General features: G+C 33.4%; 1 protein-coding gene across 1 annotated transcript in view; it reads right to left on the minus strand.

Annotated features, from left to right (window-relative positions):
* Positions 1–19,305, minus strand: part of LOC139527601 (uncharacterized) — a 52,323-nt gene extending 33,018 nt beyond the window's left edge. The window contains exons 1-5 of the mRNA XM_071323132.1: positions 19,213–19,305; positions 11,824–12,093; positions 10,943–11,105; positions 5,485–5,645; positions 840–1,002 (exon numbers count right to left, since the gene is read on the minus strand). Coding sequence (XP_071179233.1) covers positions 840–1,002; positions 5,485–5,645; positions 10,943–11,105; positions 11,824–12,037 — 701 coding nt within the window. The 5' untranslated portion in view covers positions 12,038–12,093; positions 19,213–19,305. The remainder of the gene's footprint in view (positions 1–839; positions 1,003–5,484; positions 5,646–10,942; positions 11,106–11,823; positions 12,094–19,212) is intronic.
* Between the last annotated feature and the right edge of the window lie 325 nt (positions 19,306–19,630).

Here is a 19,630-nt window from a genome sequence, read left to right on the forward strand (position 1 = left end):
GCTCAGATCAAAATATTTATAAAGCCAAACAAGTACAAAGTTGAAGAGCATTAAGAACCCAAAATTCCAAAAAGGTGGTGCCAAATACTGCTGAGGTGATTTATGCCTGGGATAAGAAAATCCTTAGTCAACAGGAAATTTATAAAAATGACCATATAATTGATATTCATATCAACACCGAAGTGCTGACTACTGGGCTGGTGATACCCTCGCGTATGAAACGTCCACCAGCAGTGGCATCGTCCCAGTGGTGTAAATAGTTATCAAAGGTACCAGGATTATAATTTAATCCCCCAGATGCAAGTTTCATCTATATAAGACTCATCAGTGACACTCATAAAATTCTTGCAAATTTGACCCATGAATCAATTTGAAATAGCATATTAACATTAACAAGCATTCTGTGATTATTACTTGGCAAAACATAGTCCCCTACCGGTTAAAAGAACAAAATGATATGTGTAAACAAATATCAAATCAATATCTTCAAGCATGACAAAAAAGAGAGCAGAAAACTTATTAATCAACTGAAATGGTGTATCTCGATCAAAAAGACAAAAAGACAACAAAAAAAACAAATAATCTTACACTGAATGAGTTTGTTTGATCTATGCCACAATAATTTCATAGGCATCCTACCATACTTTACAAGTTTTTTTTTGCGTTGACAAACAGATTCAATGTGGGAAAAATGAAAATTATAACGTTCCAACCATCGTCGATACAACCCTAATTCGGCCCAAAAATGTGACTGTTTGGCAGCTCAGCCTGTTTGAATAATTTTGAATTTTTCTTTTGCTGAATAGTATTTTCCACTGAACATCTCAAATAATACTTACCTAAACTCTTCCACTTGAAATAACTGTGTACCTCCAACAGAATCATACAAAAAATGCAAGATTCTTTCTATTCCTTTTGCCATCATTTTAAATTCTTGGCTGTCTTTCTGACCTAAAGCGGCATCATATTTTTTGGTAAGGATTATATCCATTGTATATTTATCTGAAATTGATTTAATTACATGTTATTAGTAGATAAAACAAGAGGCTTTTAACCCTATTGAATCACAACCTGGTAAAGATGTGCCACTTTTGAGATTATTCGACTTTTATTGAAAATTTCGGCCATGTCAACTCATTCATAGAGCTTATTGCACTGAATAATGTTGCTTTTACCTATTCTCTCTTTCAATTATTGATTCTGCATAATATGCAAATAGGATACACACAATCTTTCAATGGAAATAACTCCAATAAGAGTTCAAATGATTATTTCTACCATAATGACTTTTTTATCAACCTTATTTGCTGAACATTTCTGATATTGACAGTTTTTCTCTATCTATTATACAATAAAATGCTCCGCTGGGCGCAGCTTGATACGACCCCAGAAGTCAAACCCTGAACAGTTGGGGCAAGGATCCGGAAATTTTTTCACCTAATTTCAGTCGTTTTCATATAACTTAAAAGTTGGTGCCCCTTTTCAAAAACAAATTGTCAAAATCTCATTACTGCATGAGTATGCTCCTACTCGTAGCATCAACGAACTTGTTTAACTGTTGCATGGCGTTTACTTCATGATTTATCCTACCATTTTCCTAAAATCGATCAAGAGCAATTAAGGGAAGGCAACAGTTTAAGAATAAAATGATTTTAATGACTCAAAATCGTAATTTTCTCAGTCATCGCTTACGTTTCTTTCGATTCTGAAGTCGAAATTCAAACCGGATGTAATGCGACAATACTAAAACGAACAATTCCGGACTTATTCCCGGGATTAGTTTTGTTTATCAAATTCACAGGAACACATCGTTTTTTTAATATTTTACCTTTAATAGTGTAAGAATATTAATGTAAATAGTTGCACTTGCTTAATTTAGCAAGAAATCATTTTAAATTTACGATTTAGTGTCAAATCTGCGGAAGAGAATTTTAGGCATGCATATCATAGTAAACAGAGCATGTGTGTTAGTAGTGAAAAAAATCTTTTTTCTACGTAAATTAAATCAAGTTTTAATTTAATTTTAAATCATAATTGACAATTTTCTTAGCTGAAAAGTAATTAAACAAGAGTGCACATGCTGAAATGTCTCGCCTTCTATACTAATCATTGATATTATGTTGATAGTCCTAAGTATAAAGCTAAGCTTTATTACAACTGTCACATAAACTTAACATTAACCAAGATAGCTAAACAAAGACCAATGAACCTTGAAAATGAGGTCAAGGTCAGATGAACCATGCCAGGCAGACAAGTACAGCTAACAATGCTTCTATACAACATATATAGTTGACCCATTACTGATAGTTTAAGAAAAATAGACCAAAACACAAAAACTTAACACTGTGCAATGAACCGTGAAAATGAGGTCATGGTCAAATAAAACCTGCGCGACTGACATAAAGATCATAAAATATTTCCATACACCTGACCGAATATAGTTGACCTATGGCATATGATATAGTATTAGATAAAAAGACCAAATCTCAAAAACTTAACTTTGACTACTGAACCATGAAAATGAGGTCAAGGTCACATGACATCTGCCCGCTAGACATGTATAGCTTACAATCATTCCATACAACAAATATAGTAGACCTATTGCATATAGTATGAGAAAAACAGACCAAAACACAAAAATTTAACTATAACCACTGAACCATGAAAATGAGGTCAAGGTCAGATGACACCTGCCAGTTGGACATGTACACCTTACAGTCCTTCCATAGACTGAATATGCTAGCCCTATTGCTTAAAGTATCTGAGATATGGACTTGACCACCAAAACTTAACCTTGTTCACTGATCCATGAAATGAGGTCGAGGTCAAGTGAAAACTGTCTGACAGACATGAGGACCTTGCAAAGTACGCACATATCAAATATAGTTATCCTATTACTTATAATAAGAGAGAATTCAACATTACAAAAAATTTGAACTTTTTTTTCAAGTAGTCACTGAACCATGAAAATAAGGTCAAGGTTATTGGACATGTGACTGACGGAAACTTTGTAACATGAAGAATCTATATACAAAGTATGAAGCATCCAGGTCTTCCACCTTCTAAAATATAAAGCTTTTAAGAAGTGAGCTAACACCGCCGCCGCCGCCGGATCACTATCCCTATGTCGAGCTTTCTGCAACAAAAGTTGCAGGCTCGACAATAATGAAGACAGTTGGTATTGAATTTTAATTTCTTTATAATATTAGTTCGGAGCTTGTGATTTAAAATAGCCAGGTATGAATTAAAAACACAGGTAAAGAGATTGGCGATCATTAGCCAATAGCTCCCCGAGGCATTAATATAGCTATTAGGAGGGCCCTCAGGATTATAACACTTTACTGGAGTGGCAGTTTAATTACATAAAATCGATAACAAAACAACATGTTTAAAATGGCGATTTGAAACTCAATCTCAACGAAATGACCAAAATTATTTCTGTTGAAAAATAAAATTTGACCTAAATCCCAATAAATGATTTAGGACTTTTGAGTTTCCAAATCGGTCATGTCTGTCATATATGACTGTTTCCGGACCCTTGAGTTGGGGCAAGTATGGACACAACATTCAAGCTTGATACAGCTCTGAATTTGGATTGTAATTAAATATTTGACACAGCATAGGTTTCTGACACAGAATGAATGTGGTCTAAGAACTTAACCATTTTAAATTTACCTATTATATGGTCCAATATCCAATATTGAAATACATGGTTAGATTCAGCATAGCAAAGAATCCCAAGAATTCAATTTTTGATGAAATCATACAAAGTTTAATTTCGGACCCTTTTGACCTCAATGTAGACCAATTTGATAACGGGGCCCAAAAATCAAAAATCAAAATACATGGTTAGATTCAGCATATCAAAGAACCCCATATATTCAATTTTTGTTGAAATCAAACAAAGTTTTATTTTGGACCCCGGTTTGGACCAACTTGAAAACTGGGCCCATAATCATAAATCTAAATACATGTTTAAATTCAGCATATCAAAGAACCCCAAGAATTCAATTTTTGTTAAAATCAAACTAAGTTTAATTTTGGACCCTTTGGACCTTAATGTAGACCAATTTGAAAACTGGACCCAAAATTTAAAATCTAAATGCACGGTTAGATTCGCCATATCAAAGAACCCCAATATTTAAATTTTTGATGAATTCAAACAAAGTTTAATTTTGGACCCTTTGGACCTCAATGTGGACCAATTTAAAAAGCCAGGCCCCAAAATCCAAAACCTTAATGTATGGTTAGATTCAGTATATTAAAGAACCCCAAGAATTCAAGAATGAAACCCCATTGAAATTGGTCAAGAAATAAGCATTTTATACAAAATATTAGAAAAGTATTGTTTTTGGTCCCTTTTTGGCCCCTAATTCCTAAACAGCTTGGGCCATAACCCCCAAAATCAATCCCAACCTTCCTTTTTTGGTATGGAATCTTGTGGTACAATTTCAGAAGATCTTTTTGGCCCCTAATTCCTAAAATTTTCAGGGAATCACCAATAAAATCAATCCCAGCCTTCCCTTTGTGGTACGACACCTTGCAATACAGAGAGATCCATACACTTGAACACAAGTTATTGTCTGGAAACTAAAAAAATGCTTATTTTTGGCCCCTAATTACTAAACGTTTCAGGCAATTACCCTCAAACTCAATTCCAGCTTTCCCTTTGCGATATGGAACCTTGTAGTACAATTTCAGAAAGATCCATACACTTACACACAAGTTATTGTCATGAAACTAGAAAAATGCTCATTTTTTGCCCCTTTTTTGGCCCCTAATTCCTAAAATTTTGAGGTAATTACCCCCAAAATCAATCCCAGCATTCCCTTTGTCATATGGAACCTTGTGGAACAATATCAGAGAGATCCATACACTAACACACAAGTTATTGTCTGGAAGTTACAAAAATGCTTATTTTTGGCCCCTAATTCCTTAACTGTTGGTACATTGTACCATAACCCCCAAAATCAATCCCAACCTTACTTTTGTGGTATTGAACCGTATGGTAAAATTTCATAGAATCCATTCACTTAAACTAAAGTTATTGTGCGAAAAACCAATGTGTCTTCGGATGACGATGATGACAACGCCAACGTTATACCAATATACGACCGCAATTTTTTTTTATATAAAAATGGGTATAAAACATCTTTCAAGGACCATTACTCCTCTAAGAAGTGGGTTGGCAATTTTAGCTTTGTCGATTTATTTTATGATCTAATTTTGCTAATAATTTTTAGAAACAAATTATCTCTACGCTTTATTGTTTCTAAAATATCGCCTGATAATTTGTTTTCTTCATTTCCATAACTTCTTTCGATCGTCAATTTAAGATTTTGTCGATGTTGACTTATTTGCAGAATATTGCCATGTTTTGTTAATACATTTTCCCACATACTTAAACTAAAACAATCACGTCATGCAACCTCGCATAAATGTGCATGCAAACAATCTAACTCCTGAATGAAAAATACTTATAACCTCCTTGCTTATCCCATGAAAATCCATTAGGGCTGCAGCTGATTTCCAGACTTGCATCCAATTTTCCACCATTTACTAGTTGTTCTAGTGCTTCCTTGATTTTACTTCCATCAGGATTATAATGTGAAGAGATTTCGATTGTAGTCAGTACTTCACCAGGCCTGTAAGTAATATAATATTCATAAAATCTATCAAAAAACTACATTAGAATTATCTTTAAAACTCCTTTTTCTAAACCCAGTAGACAGGTTATTTTAAGGTTGGAAAATTATGTTGTTTTAATGATGTAAATTAAATATATGATCAATGACTACTTTTTTGGGGTGCACTTTAGTGGTGTTTCTTCTAATCTATGTGAAAAATGAAAGAACCTTAGTGAGTATGCTCACATACCTCACGTAACCACCTTGATAAATTGGGCAAACAACATTTCACCAGAGACTCATTACTCCTACAAAAGCAACTGATAAAATTTTTCTTGTGAATATGCACATCTACATATTGTGTCCTCATCAACTACAGAGTTTCGTGAAATTCTGTTGTGTGGTTTCAGAGGAGTTGCACTGACACCTGTTGTAGGAGTGTGTATGTATGCCAAGTTCAAAAAAATTGAAATTCTAAATTGTGATTTGTGATTTGAAAGAAGGTATACCATGTACCGGGGCATTACCCCTAGAAAAAAATTGAACATAATTTCCAGTCGATATGCACATCTACATATTATGTACTAGATAGAAATTCTGTTGTGGCAGTCAGGGGTACTACTTGTACAAGTAACTTTTATTTACTTGAAGAAGTAATTATTTTTTTTACTTATATAAGTAAATTATGTTTTAATAATCTCCCCTTAATTTTCTCAAAAATATACTTATACAACATGTACAAGTAAATCTTTTTTTACAATCCCACCAAAATTCTCAAGTTTTGAGATGAAAAGTCATGCCTTTAATGATTTTTCTCAGGTAAGCTCATTATTTTTTATAAGAGTTCAATGTTTCATCTCATTAATTCAACAAAGAAACTGATTGTGCAAAGATCTTAAGTATTTGCGCAAAGCCTTCAAAAATTGCTTCTTTGGGGCTTGTAAATGACCAGTGTTCTGATGATAACAGACACATGGGATTTTCATTGTCCATGAAATTACACTTAAAAGATTAGTAAAGACATCTGCAATGGGCAGACAAATCAAAATTCTATTAGAGCCAAGAATTCCAAAGAATTTAAGAAATGAAGAGTAAGGTGACTTTTTCACTTGTATAACATGTATAAGTAAAAACATCTAAATGTCTAAGGGACATATATAACTAAATTATTTTTTTTTACCTATACAAGTAAATAAAGTTCACTTGTATATGTATCCTACAAATTTACTTATATAAGTATTTTTTTTTTTTACTTCTTCAAGTAAATAAAAATTACTTGTACAAGTATTCCCCTGACTGTGATAACATACGAGTTATGATGACAAGGACAGGACTGACAGGCAGACAGGTTAAACAATTATATCCTACACAACTTTGTTGCGTGGGATATATAATAAAGCTTAAGTGGAGGAGTTTAGTTTTAGACAATGCTTGATTAAACAAAAAATGATAGGGGAAATATTTGGTTGTATTAAACTTTGAGATTAGCAGAAAACAAGAACTACATGCTATCAAATTGACAGCAAACTGTGTATTTATATACTTTGAATATAACCATTATTTCAATTAAGAGGGAATATTCAATTATATGACTGAAATTTCGGACAAATTATATTAAAATTATAGAAAACTTCATCAGCTCTAACTCAAAATATGGACAATTTCATGTTAAGGGGTTCTTGAAATCTTTTGACAGTTTCCAAAGTACAAATTTTTAACCTTTTTCAGCTGAACCAAATCACTACTTTACTATAAAATTCATAACCGAAATATTTTTACAGTATTATTTCATCCCCTACTTGCTATGTGAGGCATATAACATGAAGAATTAAAGAACCAAAGTGAGCACGCTCACATACCCCATGTCCCCACATTGTCACTGGAGAAATAAAATAAGTGTAAGAAAAAATATTGTACAAGAAAAAAAAAATTGAATATAATTTCCTGCCAATATGCACATCTACATAGTAGGTCCCTATTATCTAACCAGATGCTCCGCAGGGCGCAGCTTTAAACGACCGCAGAGGTTGAACCCTGAATGGTTGGGGCAAGTATGGACACAACATTCAAGCTGGATTCAGCTCTAAATTTGAATTGTGATTAAATAGTTGACACAGCATAGGTTTCTGACACAGAATGAATGTGGTCTAATGAACTTAAAATATTTTTTTGCCTTTGAGCAATTCACTATGCTGTTGAATATTAATCCACTCAAAACAAGAGGCTCTCAAGAGCCTGAATCGCTCACCTGAATTTTTTTGGTTTAATCTCTCATCAATGATTATTTTGGCTTTTCAATTTATTTAAATGTTCTTTGAATCGTCCTATTTTCTTCAAAAGCAAAATTTCCTTAAAATTACCAATTAAGTGGCAGCAACCCAACAATGGTTTGTTTGATTCATCTGAAAATTTCAGGGCTGATAGATCTTGACCTAATGAACATTTTTACCCCATGTCAGATTTGCTCTAAATGCTTTCGTTTTTGAGATATAAGCCAAAAATTGCATTTGACCCCTATGTTCTATTTTCAGTAACGGCGGCCATGTTTTTTGATGGATCAAAAATCGAAGCACACACTTTGTGCAGGATAATCTAAGGAACAATCATGCTAAGTTTCATCCAAATCCATTCAGCAGTTTCAGAGGAGAAGATTTTTTAAAGTTAGCAAATATGATGAACAAATTGTGAAAAATTGTCATTAAAGGACAATAACCCCTAAAGGGGTCAATTGACAATTTTGGTCATATTAACTTATTTGTAGATCTTACTCAGCTGATCATTTTTGCTGTTTACAGTTTATCTTTATCTATAATAATATTCAAGATAATGACCAAAAACTGCAAAATTTCCTTAAAATTACCAATTAAGTGGCAGCAACCCAACAATAGTTTGTTTGATTCATCTGAAAATTTCAGGGCTGATAGATCTTGACCTAATGAACATTTTTACCCCATGTCAGATTTGCTCTAAATGCTTTCGTTTTTGAGATATAAGCCAAAAACTGCATTTGACCCCTATGTTCTATTTTAAGTAACGGCGGCCATGTTTTTTGACGGATCAAAAATCGAAGCACACACTTTGTGCAGGATACTCTAAGGAACAATCATGCTAAGTTTCATTCAAATCCATTCAGTAGTTTCAGAGGAGAAGATGTTTGAAAAATTGTTAACGACGACAGCTAAAAATGTTTGAAGAAATTTTCTTTTTATTTATGAAATCTGAAATGAGAAAAATTTACCCCCCCCCCCCCCCCCACCCCCCATTTTTTTTCCACATCCCCCTTTACCTTTTTCCAAAACTGATCTCAATTCAAATTTCTAATGGAGTTTGCAACAATAACTACTCATTTAAATACACCATGAAATATTAAAATGTAAAATAAAGTGCTTGTTATCACTGAATGGTAAAGATTGTTTTAATTTATCAGTTGGTAGTAAAAATGAATATACATTGTATATTGTATAAAACAATGATTTAAGTTGATTCAACTACTATTCTGGACAAAAAAGAAAACTCCAATTTTCTTGCTATTGCACAATATTGTGCAATTAGATATTTCTTGCTATTGCGCAATACTGTGCAATCGAAAAATATTTGTTATTGCACAATACTGTGCAATTGAAGATTTCTTGCTATTGTGCAATACTGTGCAATTGAAAATTTCTTGCTATTGCACAATACTGTGCAATTGAAGATTTCATGCTATTGCTGAATACTGTGCAATTAAAAATTTCTTGCTATTGCACAATACTTAGTATAATAATTTTGGATCCCGATTGGACCCTTTGGGCCCCTAATTCCTAAACTGTTGGAACCAAAACTCCCAAAATCAATCCAAACCTTCCTTTTGTGGTCATAAACCTTGTGTCAAAATTTCATAGATTTCTATTTACTTAAACTAAAGTTATAGTGAGAAAACCAAGAAAATGCTTATTTGGGCCCTTTTTGGCCCCTAATTCTGAAAATGTTGGGACCAATACTCCCAAAATCAATCCCAACCTTCCTTTTGCGGTCATAAACCTTGCGTTAAAATTTTATAGATTTCTATTTAATTTTACTAAAGTTAGAGTGCGAAAACTAAAAGAATTCGGACGACGACGAAGACGACGACACCAACGTGATACCAATATACGACCAAAAAATTTTCAATTTTTGCGGTCGTATAAAAAGGTTTCATGAAATTCTGTTGTGTGGTTTCAGAGGAGTTGCGATGACAAACTGTTGCAGAAGTACATTGAAGCAAATAAGTTCAAAGGGGCGTAAATCCTAGAAAAAAAGTTGAAATGCAATTTCCTGTTGATATGCACATCTACATGGTAGGTCCTTATTATCTAAAAAGGTTTCATAAAATTCTGTTGTGTGGTTTCAAAGAGGAGTTGCGATGACAAACTGCTGCAGTAGTTCATTAAAGTAAATCATTTCAAAGGGGCGCAACTCCTAGAAAAAAAATTGAATCACAATTTTCCGTCAATATGCACAACTACATAGTATGTCCTTATTATCTGAAAAGGTTTCGTGAAATTCTGTTGTGTGGTTTGAGAGGAGTTGCAATGACAAACTGTTGCAGTTGTACATTAAACTATTCGAAATACTAAGGATTTTCTTATCGCAGGCATAGAATACCTTAGCCGTGTTTGGCACAACTTTTTGGAATTTTTGGTCCTCAATGCTCTTCAACTTTATACTTGTTTGGTTTTCTATTTTGATCTGAGTGTCAATGAGGAGTCTTATGTGGACGAAGCGCGGGTCTGGCGTATCAAATTGTACCTCAATTTGAGTAGACTTTCTGGTTTATACATTGTTGACACATGATCTGTATTAATTTCAATTATATTGACCAAAATAAATCTAGGATATAAAAAAAGAAGATGTGGTATGATTGCCAATGAGACAACTCTCCACAAGAGACCAAATGACAAAGAAATAAACAACTATAGATCATCATATGGCCTTCTACAATGAGCAAAGCCCATACCGCATAGTCCGCTATATAAGGCCCAAAAATGACAAATGTAGGACAATTCAAACGAGAAAACAAAAGGCCTTATTAAAGTACAAAAAAAACAAATACCGGTATGTAACACTTCAACAAACGACAACCACTGAATTACAGGCTCCTGACTTGGGACAGGCACATACATACAGAATGTGTCGGGCTTAAACATGTTAGCGGGATCCTAACCCTTCCCCTAACCTGGGACAGTTGTGTTACCCAGAAGCTTAGAATAAATTCATGAAAATAGTTGTCCCTAACATACTACACTGGTGATTTTAAGAGTTGTGTCCATTAGCTTAAATCTATCTTCTTTACTAACCCAGATCTTGAAGTTTTTACTAGTTTCACTTCCTGCTCACCATCAACAGTATCAAAAATATATGTAAAAATTGTTTTCATACGATGAGCAAATTCTTTATAATCTTTTTTATTGCATGGGTCTATGTACTTTTCTGTGATATTAACATCTGCCCGAAACAAAGCTGAAAACATAAGAGTTCAATGAAAAATCAAAGTTATTAAAATATGAATCATAATGTCTGATTATTTGATATAATGCTATATCTATGTTTATATATATATGTGTGTGTGTTGGTGTGTGTGTGTGTTTATACTGCAACATAAAATCAAAATGCATTGAATATATAAACAAAGTTTTTGTTATACAGTCACTTACTTCTTAAAGCCTTGATTGTGACAATGATTCAATTAATTAAAAAAGTAAAATCACAAAAGTACTGAACTCCGAGGCAAATTTAAAAAAAGGAAAGTCCCTTATCAAATGGCAAAATCAAAAGCTCAAACATATCAAACGAATGGATAATAACTGTCATATTCCTGACTTGGTATAGGCATTTTCCTATGTGACGAAAACACTTGTTTGATGAACGGAAAGATGAAGGTGTTTTTTCTTTTTTTCTTAAGTACCTTAACTATCCATGACGGTTGTGCACGATCGGCAAAATGATATTAGTACATATCACCATTTTAAGACAGACTGAGCTGTTTTGTGTAGCTCAAACATTTGCCAATTTGAAAAGGTTTGAATTAACCTGTGTGAAACCTCCTGTACTAAAGGGCCAAAAGCTTCAACCAGAAGTGGAACCAATTCTAAAGCTATTTCCAATTTTAATGGAGGACATACTTCATTGATACTTTTTGTTTTGTTATCTATACCTATTTACCAAACTCTGAGCATACCTTCAGGATAAAGTTGAATCCACTGGTAATTCGGTATTTTCCTCTCTTCTTTCTCAAACTCTAGTCTCTTGTCAAGAAGGTCCTGAACTAAACGATCTGGGGGATTTTTATCATCAAAGTAATGTCTAAGAACCTCAGTGCACACCTGGTACATAAGATATAGAGACCGAAAATATCGTTCCTCAGGTGACATTTTACTGCCGATCCCATCCATCTTTTGTTAACGAATTCTGTTAGTTCATTCTCAAAACTATGAAGAACAAACTGTACCTAAAATTAACATACTGCAGATTAATTTATTATCATGAGAACCAATTTTCATGAATTGAGGAGAAATTGTTTCATGGATACTTGATGAGCTTGAACTTGTGGATTTGATAAATATTGCTTTATTATATATGATTAGACTATCTTAATAAATTAAATAAAATGCAGTGTTAGGAAAATGTCATGGAACGGTAGAGCCTGGTAAAGAAGTTACATTTATGGTACTACAAACTGTTGATACCTTTATTTTGGCATTACACAAGGTCATGTTTTTCTCTGACTTTTAATGACATCTTTATCATGTTTATACTTAATCCATTGGATGTTGGATGTATACTTAAGGAATAACAGTACTGTAGTTGAAGAGTTGCCACCGTCAATTGTAGATTTGACGGTGGCAACTCTTCAACTACAGTACTGTTATTCCGATTCTAATGCATTACAAAAAGAAAAAATGTGATAAAACTTGAAAAAATGTCTAAATTTGTCAAATAAAAAAAAATCTGCGAAACTTCATGAATGATTTTGGCACAAAGACGTCATGGCTAAACGTGACGTCATACAAATGAAAACTTACAAACTGGAGGTTATTATTTTACCTGTACGCTTCAAATTCGGATAAAATTACATTAAAACGGCGAATTCGAGGTAGCTGTTGTTTTATTTTCGATTATATAGTAGTAATCGAACATTTGTTGATTTATCAATTCAAAATGGCGAGTCCCTCCTTAGTTACGCCTGGTCAACTGTGGATTTGACGGCAACTTTTAGCCAATGAAAAAAATTGTTACATCCAAATTGCATTAGAATGATTGATATTTCAGTCTTGGCTACAGGATTTTTCTATTAGTTGTCTTGGATTTTGAACTAGTTTTCAGTAACTGCAAGTACTCTCAGAAATATATACATGTATGTACTTAGCGTCTATTGTGGTTATTTTTTATTTTTTGCTGCTTTGTAACAGTGTAATGCACTGATGAAATGAAGCCTTTCACAACAGGTTTTGTGTTTTTGGCTTCTGCAAACATGTTTAACAGGCTACATTCTGTAAGTTGTTAATTTATGTGTCATTTGGTCTCTTGTGGAGAGTTGTCTTATTGGCAATCATACCACATCTTCTTTTTTATATATACATTCTGTATGTGCCTGTCTGAAGTCAGGAGCCTGTGACATGTGTGATTTGGGGTTGCCCCGATATTCGGACACCCCATTAGAATTTAGTCCGACATCCCTTTGGTCTGACACACCAGTAGTTCAACACCCAAATAGTCCAACAAAGGTTAATAGCTGCCGTAAAAAAAATCTACTTCACGAGGGTATGGGTGGGGGTTTACAGAACAGAGATTAATGATCAAAAGTATACAGAATAGAAAAAATGGCCTTAAAATTAAAGAATACAGAAATGAACACAAAAAAGACTTTATTATAAGCATTGTTAAGTTTGAAACTTCAATAAAAATGGATGAAATATGTGCTGTCAGAATGAACTTGAACTGAATAATTCAGTTCAAGTTCATTCTGACAGCACATATTTAATATATAGTCATGAAACATGTGCCACTGTACATTAGACAAACAAATAACTACCAATACTGTAAAATATCCATGTCCATGTACTGTTACATAAGTACTAATATTTGTAATTGGATATTCATAAAACAACAAACTTTTTTTTCTGTATATATATATAGTTATTTTCATTTTTGTTCTTTGTTGAAACTTTAAAAACACAACTTATTGGTTGTCTTTTGTACAACACAGGCAAACATGCAACATGAAAATAACTCTAGCAACCAACACCACTTTTCTTGACACTGACACTATCACAGGAATGTACCTGGTTTAATTCATTTTATATAGAAGAACATTTTTGGCTGTTGTTAACTGGTATACTCAAACATATTCCTTACAGAGAACACGCTAAACTTTACAAAGTTCTATTTGGTTTACCACTGTCTTAAGAGTTCAATGGTACTTTAATAATTCACTTTTCAATTTATTGCATACATTGTTGAATAAAAATAAACTAAACTAATGTTCTTCTCAAAATAATTCTGTACACTGAACCAAGTTGTGATGTCCTGTGCTGTCGTTAATGGAGGATGTTCTGCGGTTTACATATATATTTTAACAAATATTATAAAATTTTATTATTTATCTTTGCGTTTTTCTGTGTTGAGTGTTCTTGCGTTTGTTTGTGCTGTATTTCTGTCACTTAGTGTTGTCATTTTATCGATATTTTTCAGGAATTAATAATTATTTAAAATGCAAGTGGGAATAGAAATATGGTCACTTTGGTCTTCTTCAAACTGGCAGTAAACCCTTGCCAAAGTTGGACATCCATTTGATTGTGGGTGGTGAATAATTGTCAACAAATCTCAGAGCTATGTTATACCACACTCTTTGCAGGTTAAGAACCATTGCAACTACTCTTTGAGGGGCAGTTGGTGGCTGAGCCTATTGCAAGGCAAATTTCTGTCCCTATTCAATATACTTTCATTGTCAAGTGGCAGTTCAAGTTTCATTTGCCTTTTTTCATCCCTGATGGCATCTATTACGGTACCTACCTGTTGTATTTATTCTGAAATTGTTCTTGTCCTGAACATGCATGTAATATTTGCCACTGGACATTAAGCAAAATTATAATACTGTAAGTACATTTTGTACTAAATATGAGTATGTTTTTATCTTGAGGACTCTCAGAAGGATAATTTTTATCTAACGGAATTATCTTCTCGAAATAAAGATAATTCATTTAAGATATTGTTCAATTATTCGGTATCAGACTATTGGGGTGTCGGACCAATTGGGTGTCGGACTAATGGGGCCTCAGACTATTGGGGTGGTTGACCAATTGGGCGTCAGAATACCCTTCCCTAGATCTTCCATCAATTTCTTCATTTTCCATCAACACTTGATGGACAATTGATGGAAATTTGATGGTACTTGATGGAATTCCATCCTAAACCAAAAATATCCATCAAAGGATGATGGAAATTAGAAATATTTTTTCCATCATCATTCTTTTGATGGAAAATTTGATGGAATCTTTAACCCCTGATGGAAAATTGGATGGCATTTTTACCCTTTGATGGAAAATTGGATGGCATTTTTACCCCTGATGGAAAATATGATGGCACTTATTCCATCTGATGGAAATGAAAGAATTTTGATGGAAATTGGACTTAAACATTTTCTTTGATGGAAAGAGGGATGGTATTTGGTCATTTTTCTTGATGGAAAAAAACTTAGAAAATTTTTCCATCACAGGTGTCAGGTGCCAATCTGTTTTCCTTTAACCTTTGTGTACAGGATGTGACATCATAAATGAACACAGAGTTTGAGGCCCAATTAGGAGAGCACATGTTTTTATGCATTTTTCTGCAATATCTCTAACTTATAACATAAAGAATACACTACAAACTATAAATACATATTTTTTATATAATTTATTTGGCCACGAGCATCACTGAAAAGACATGTCTTGTCGAAATGCGCATCTGGTGCAAGAAAATTGGTACCGTTAATTTTATTACTACCACTGGGTCGATGCCTCTGCTGGTGGACTATTAGTCCCCGAGGGTATCACCAGCCCAGTAGTCAGTACTTCGGTACTGGCATGAATTTACGGATTTCTTGTGTTATTAAAATTTGCTGTTACAAAATGATAGAAATTATTATAAATTAAGGAATGTATCTCCCTCATGCAAAGCTCTGATTCCTTGCACGGATTTGGCTATACTTTTTGGACCTTTTGGATTATAGCTCTTCATCTTTTATATAAGCTTTGGATTTCAAATATTTTGGCCACGAGCATCACTGAAGAGACATGTATTGTCGAAATGCGCATCTGGTGCAAGAAAATTGGTACCGTTAATTTTATTACTACCACTAGGTCGATGCCACTGCTGGTGGACTATTAGTCCCCGAGGGTATCACCAGCCCAGTAGTCAGTACTTCAGTACTGGCATGAATTTACGGATTTTTTGTGTTATTAAAATTTGCTGTTACAAAATGATAGAAATTATTATAAATTAAGGAATGTATCTCCCTCATGCAAAGCTCTGATTCCTTGCACGGATTTGGCTATACTTTTTGGACCTTTTGGATTATAGCTCTTCATCTTTTATATAAGCTTTGGATTTCAAATATTATGACCACAAGCATCACTGAAGAGACATGTATTGTCGAAATGCGCATCTGGTGCAAGAAAATTGGTACCGTTAATTTTATTATAGCAATTATTCAAGATTTAGATAATTAACAGTATTTATTAGGGGCACATTTCAAAGAAATCAAATTGTCACAAGACCCTACACAACCTCAACAAATTAACAAATTTAAATTTGAACATTCATGAACATGCAGACAAGAAGCAAAGATGTCTTCTGTCATTAACAAATTATGAATTTTACAATGGATTTAGATCAAAAGGTTCTTATTAATTCTATTGACTGGGATTGAATAGTGCAGATGTATTCTTTTGATGACATAATTGTCTCTTGGATTTAGGAAGATTAGTGTGTACACATGTTCTGGATTAAATCTTTTGGTATAAAGTACAATGTATTAGAATTTCCACCATTTTGAATATATGTGCATGCTCTTTTAGTTCAAAGTTAAGTGACATTTAAAATGTTTTATTAGCTTTTTCAGAGTCAAGAGAAAAAAACTAGACCATAGATTTATAGAAATTATTAATCAAGAAGATGTGGTATACATGGTATAATTGCCAGTGAGACAACTATCAACAAAAGACCAAATGACACAAAAAATGTTAATATACATATCATACAATTGTGTACGACAGGAATCATATTTTGTATCATTTTAAAACATTATTTGTTTTATAAAATTATTTAGTACTTAATTCCAATAAAATAATTTTGCTATAAAATTAGAGATCTGTGGTTGTTGACCGACAATTATACATTTATATATCCACAAATGACAAGTAACTAATAACCTTACTTTATGTCTTTACAATGTTAACTTATTCTAATTTATCATGTTTATAATATGCTAGATTCTTTTATTTTTATGTTGCAGAATTTGCCATCAACTAATTCAACTTTTAGGACAGAGATTCCAATGGGACACTGAACTTAAAGATACACACATGTAACTGGACTACCTATAGACGACAGAGAACAAATATTGTTTTATAACATCACAGAAAATGCCATATATATATGGAATCATTTTCAAATTCCATCAGATGGAAAAACAGACTTTGATTATCCATCAGATGGAAAATATGCCCTTAATTATCCATCAGATGGAAAATATGCCATCAATTATCCATCAGATGGAAAATATGCCATCAATTTTCCATCAATATGAAAAATTCCAGCAAACATTTTCCATCAATTTTTTTCCATCACTGATGGAAAGTTGATGGAAAGTTGTTCCAATACTCCATCAACTTGATGGCATTTTTTCCATCTCGAAATTCCATCACGTTTTGATGGAAAATCTAGGGAAGGGGAATGTGGCTGGCCCTGTGATTTAGTGTTTGTTGATTCACAAAGATAAAATATCTTTTGGATTTGGCAGTTGCTATTTGTCCGGCTAGCCGGACAAATAGTACCAGGACTATTTGTCCGGCCAATACATTGCGCATGTCACTATTTGTGTGTGCGTGTAATATTATCACCAGCAGCACCAGGGGGCAGCAAATGTCTGTAATCTTTATAATTAGGGTCTAATCTTGTTACTGGTAATTGGAATTGTTGTTTTCTGTATACTAATACAATTTCAATGTGGATAGCGAATAATTAGGGGGAAAATCATATTTATTCCATGTGTATTAATTACTTCATTTATGGTTACATTGTAAGAAGAAAAAAGAAATTACTTGTAAAACAAATTCGGTTCGTGTTTTACTCGTGCATTTTAAGTTAACGTAAAGGATTTTGTCTAGCTGAAAAAGGTTCAAAATTACTATATATATGTCTGTCGCTGACGAAGAGAATTATAGACCCCTTCACATAAAGATGTCCATATTTTGGGGAAGAGGTGGGAGATTTTTCTATAATGCCCCCCCCCCCCCCTAAAAAATAGAGTAAACAACACTGTCAAAATCTTATGAAGAAATTCCAGGTGGGATTTTTTATTATTTACGTGAGGGGATAAGGGTGATACGGTGTGCTCCTTTTTCCTCTTTTCTTTTTTTTCCAGATCCCACCTTTGTTGTGCCCTATATTTCATTACCCCACTTTTTATAATCCTTTATCCAATATCCCCACTTTTTGTAACCTCAACCCACTTTTATATCCCATTTCGAGGCCTACTTGCAAGATTCATTTTCGGAATATTATTAAATTTTATTAAGTTAGACATGACATTGTAAATGCCTATCTCAACTACTCTTGCTTTGAAAGTCTTTTCCACCATTTATACATCTGTAGCGAGTTGAATAATTTTGTAAAACTATAGGTCTCCGATCAATTATCTTTTATTTACCATTTTCTTGTGACTTCAATTATTTTTTAGTCCCTTTCATAAGATTATATCATTCTTTGAAGTTCATGCTATCCGTATTCCATTGTTAAAATTCCGAAAACTGCAAAATTTATCATAAATTTTGATATCGTTGTTTACAGCCATGATCTTAAAGATTGAATATCAGTGATCGAATTACACGCGATCCCTGGTGCTACTGAAGATAATATTACACGTACTTCCGAACGCTCATAATGTGACATGCGTATCACAATGGCCGGACAAATAGCCCTGGCACTATTCGTCCGGCTAGCCGGACAAATAGCCACTCCGTTTGGATTTTGATGGGCATTTTTTCTTGTTCCTGCACATGCTGCAGAGGGTGTAGAAATAAACTACTTTGAGATACCCCTCTCAGGTAACAACTGTATTGTATTGTATGATCAACTGTCCTTGATTGACATGGACAATCTGTAATCGAATTTCTGTCAATCAAGGCACACCTCCATTCACATAGAGAAAAACGTCAGTACACAATAATATACAATACAATAGACATCACATTATGTATATATCATGTATATTAAAATATAAAAAAATTATTATACTTCCAACATGTCCAAATATACAAATAAAACAATAAAATATTTTGATAGAAATAAATTAAAATGTTCTTACAATGCAAAATCAAATGATTCTGAGACCATGTGTGCCCGTCATGTCATTGCAGGGCCAAGCTACCTATATGATACTTATTAGCATTAGCTTGTTCTTCTTCTTCTTCTTATGGTATCCAGTTATCCATCAGATTTTTGATGATTACTAACTGCTGCGCATGCGTAGGATAATAATAAATAAATATTTACAAAAGAAAAGTGCCAAAAATAAACAAATACTAACATGACATGTGGTTAAAACTATTTACATAACTACTAGGTTTACTGTTTTATATTGTAGAGAACAGTAGGTGTCAACTGTTCTCTAAAAATATTTAAGGTCGGAGAAAGTACTACCTTTGGAGGTAGTACATTCCATTGTGTAATAGTAAACGGAAAAAAGGAATATTTGTAACAGTCTTTAAATGTAAGTATGTGTC

The sequence above is a fragment of the Mytilus edulis genome, chromosome 6, assembly GCF_963676685.1.
Source record: "Mytilus edulis chromosome 6, xbMytEdul2.2, whole genome shotgun sequence".
Lineage (NCBI taxonomy): Eukaryota > Metazoa > Mollusca > Bivalvia > Mytilida > Mytilidae > Mytilus > Mytilus edulis.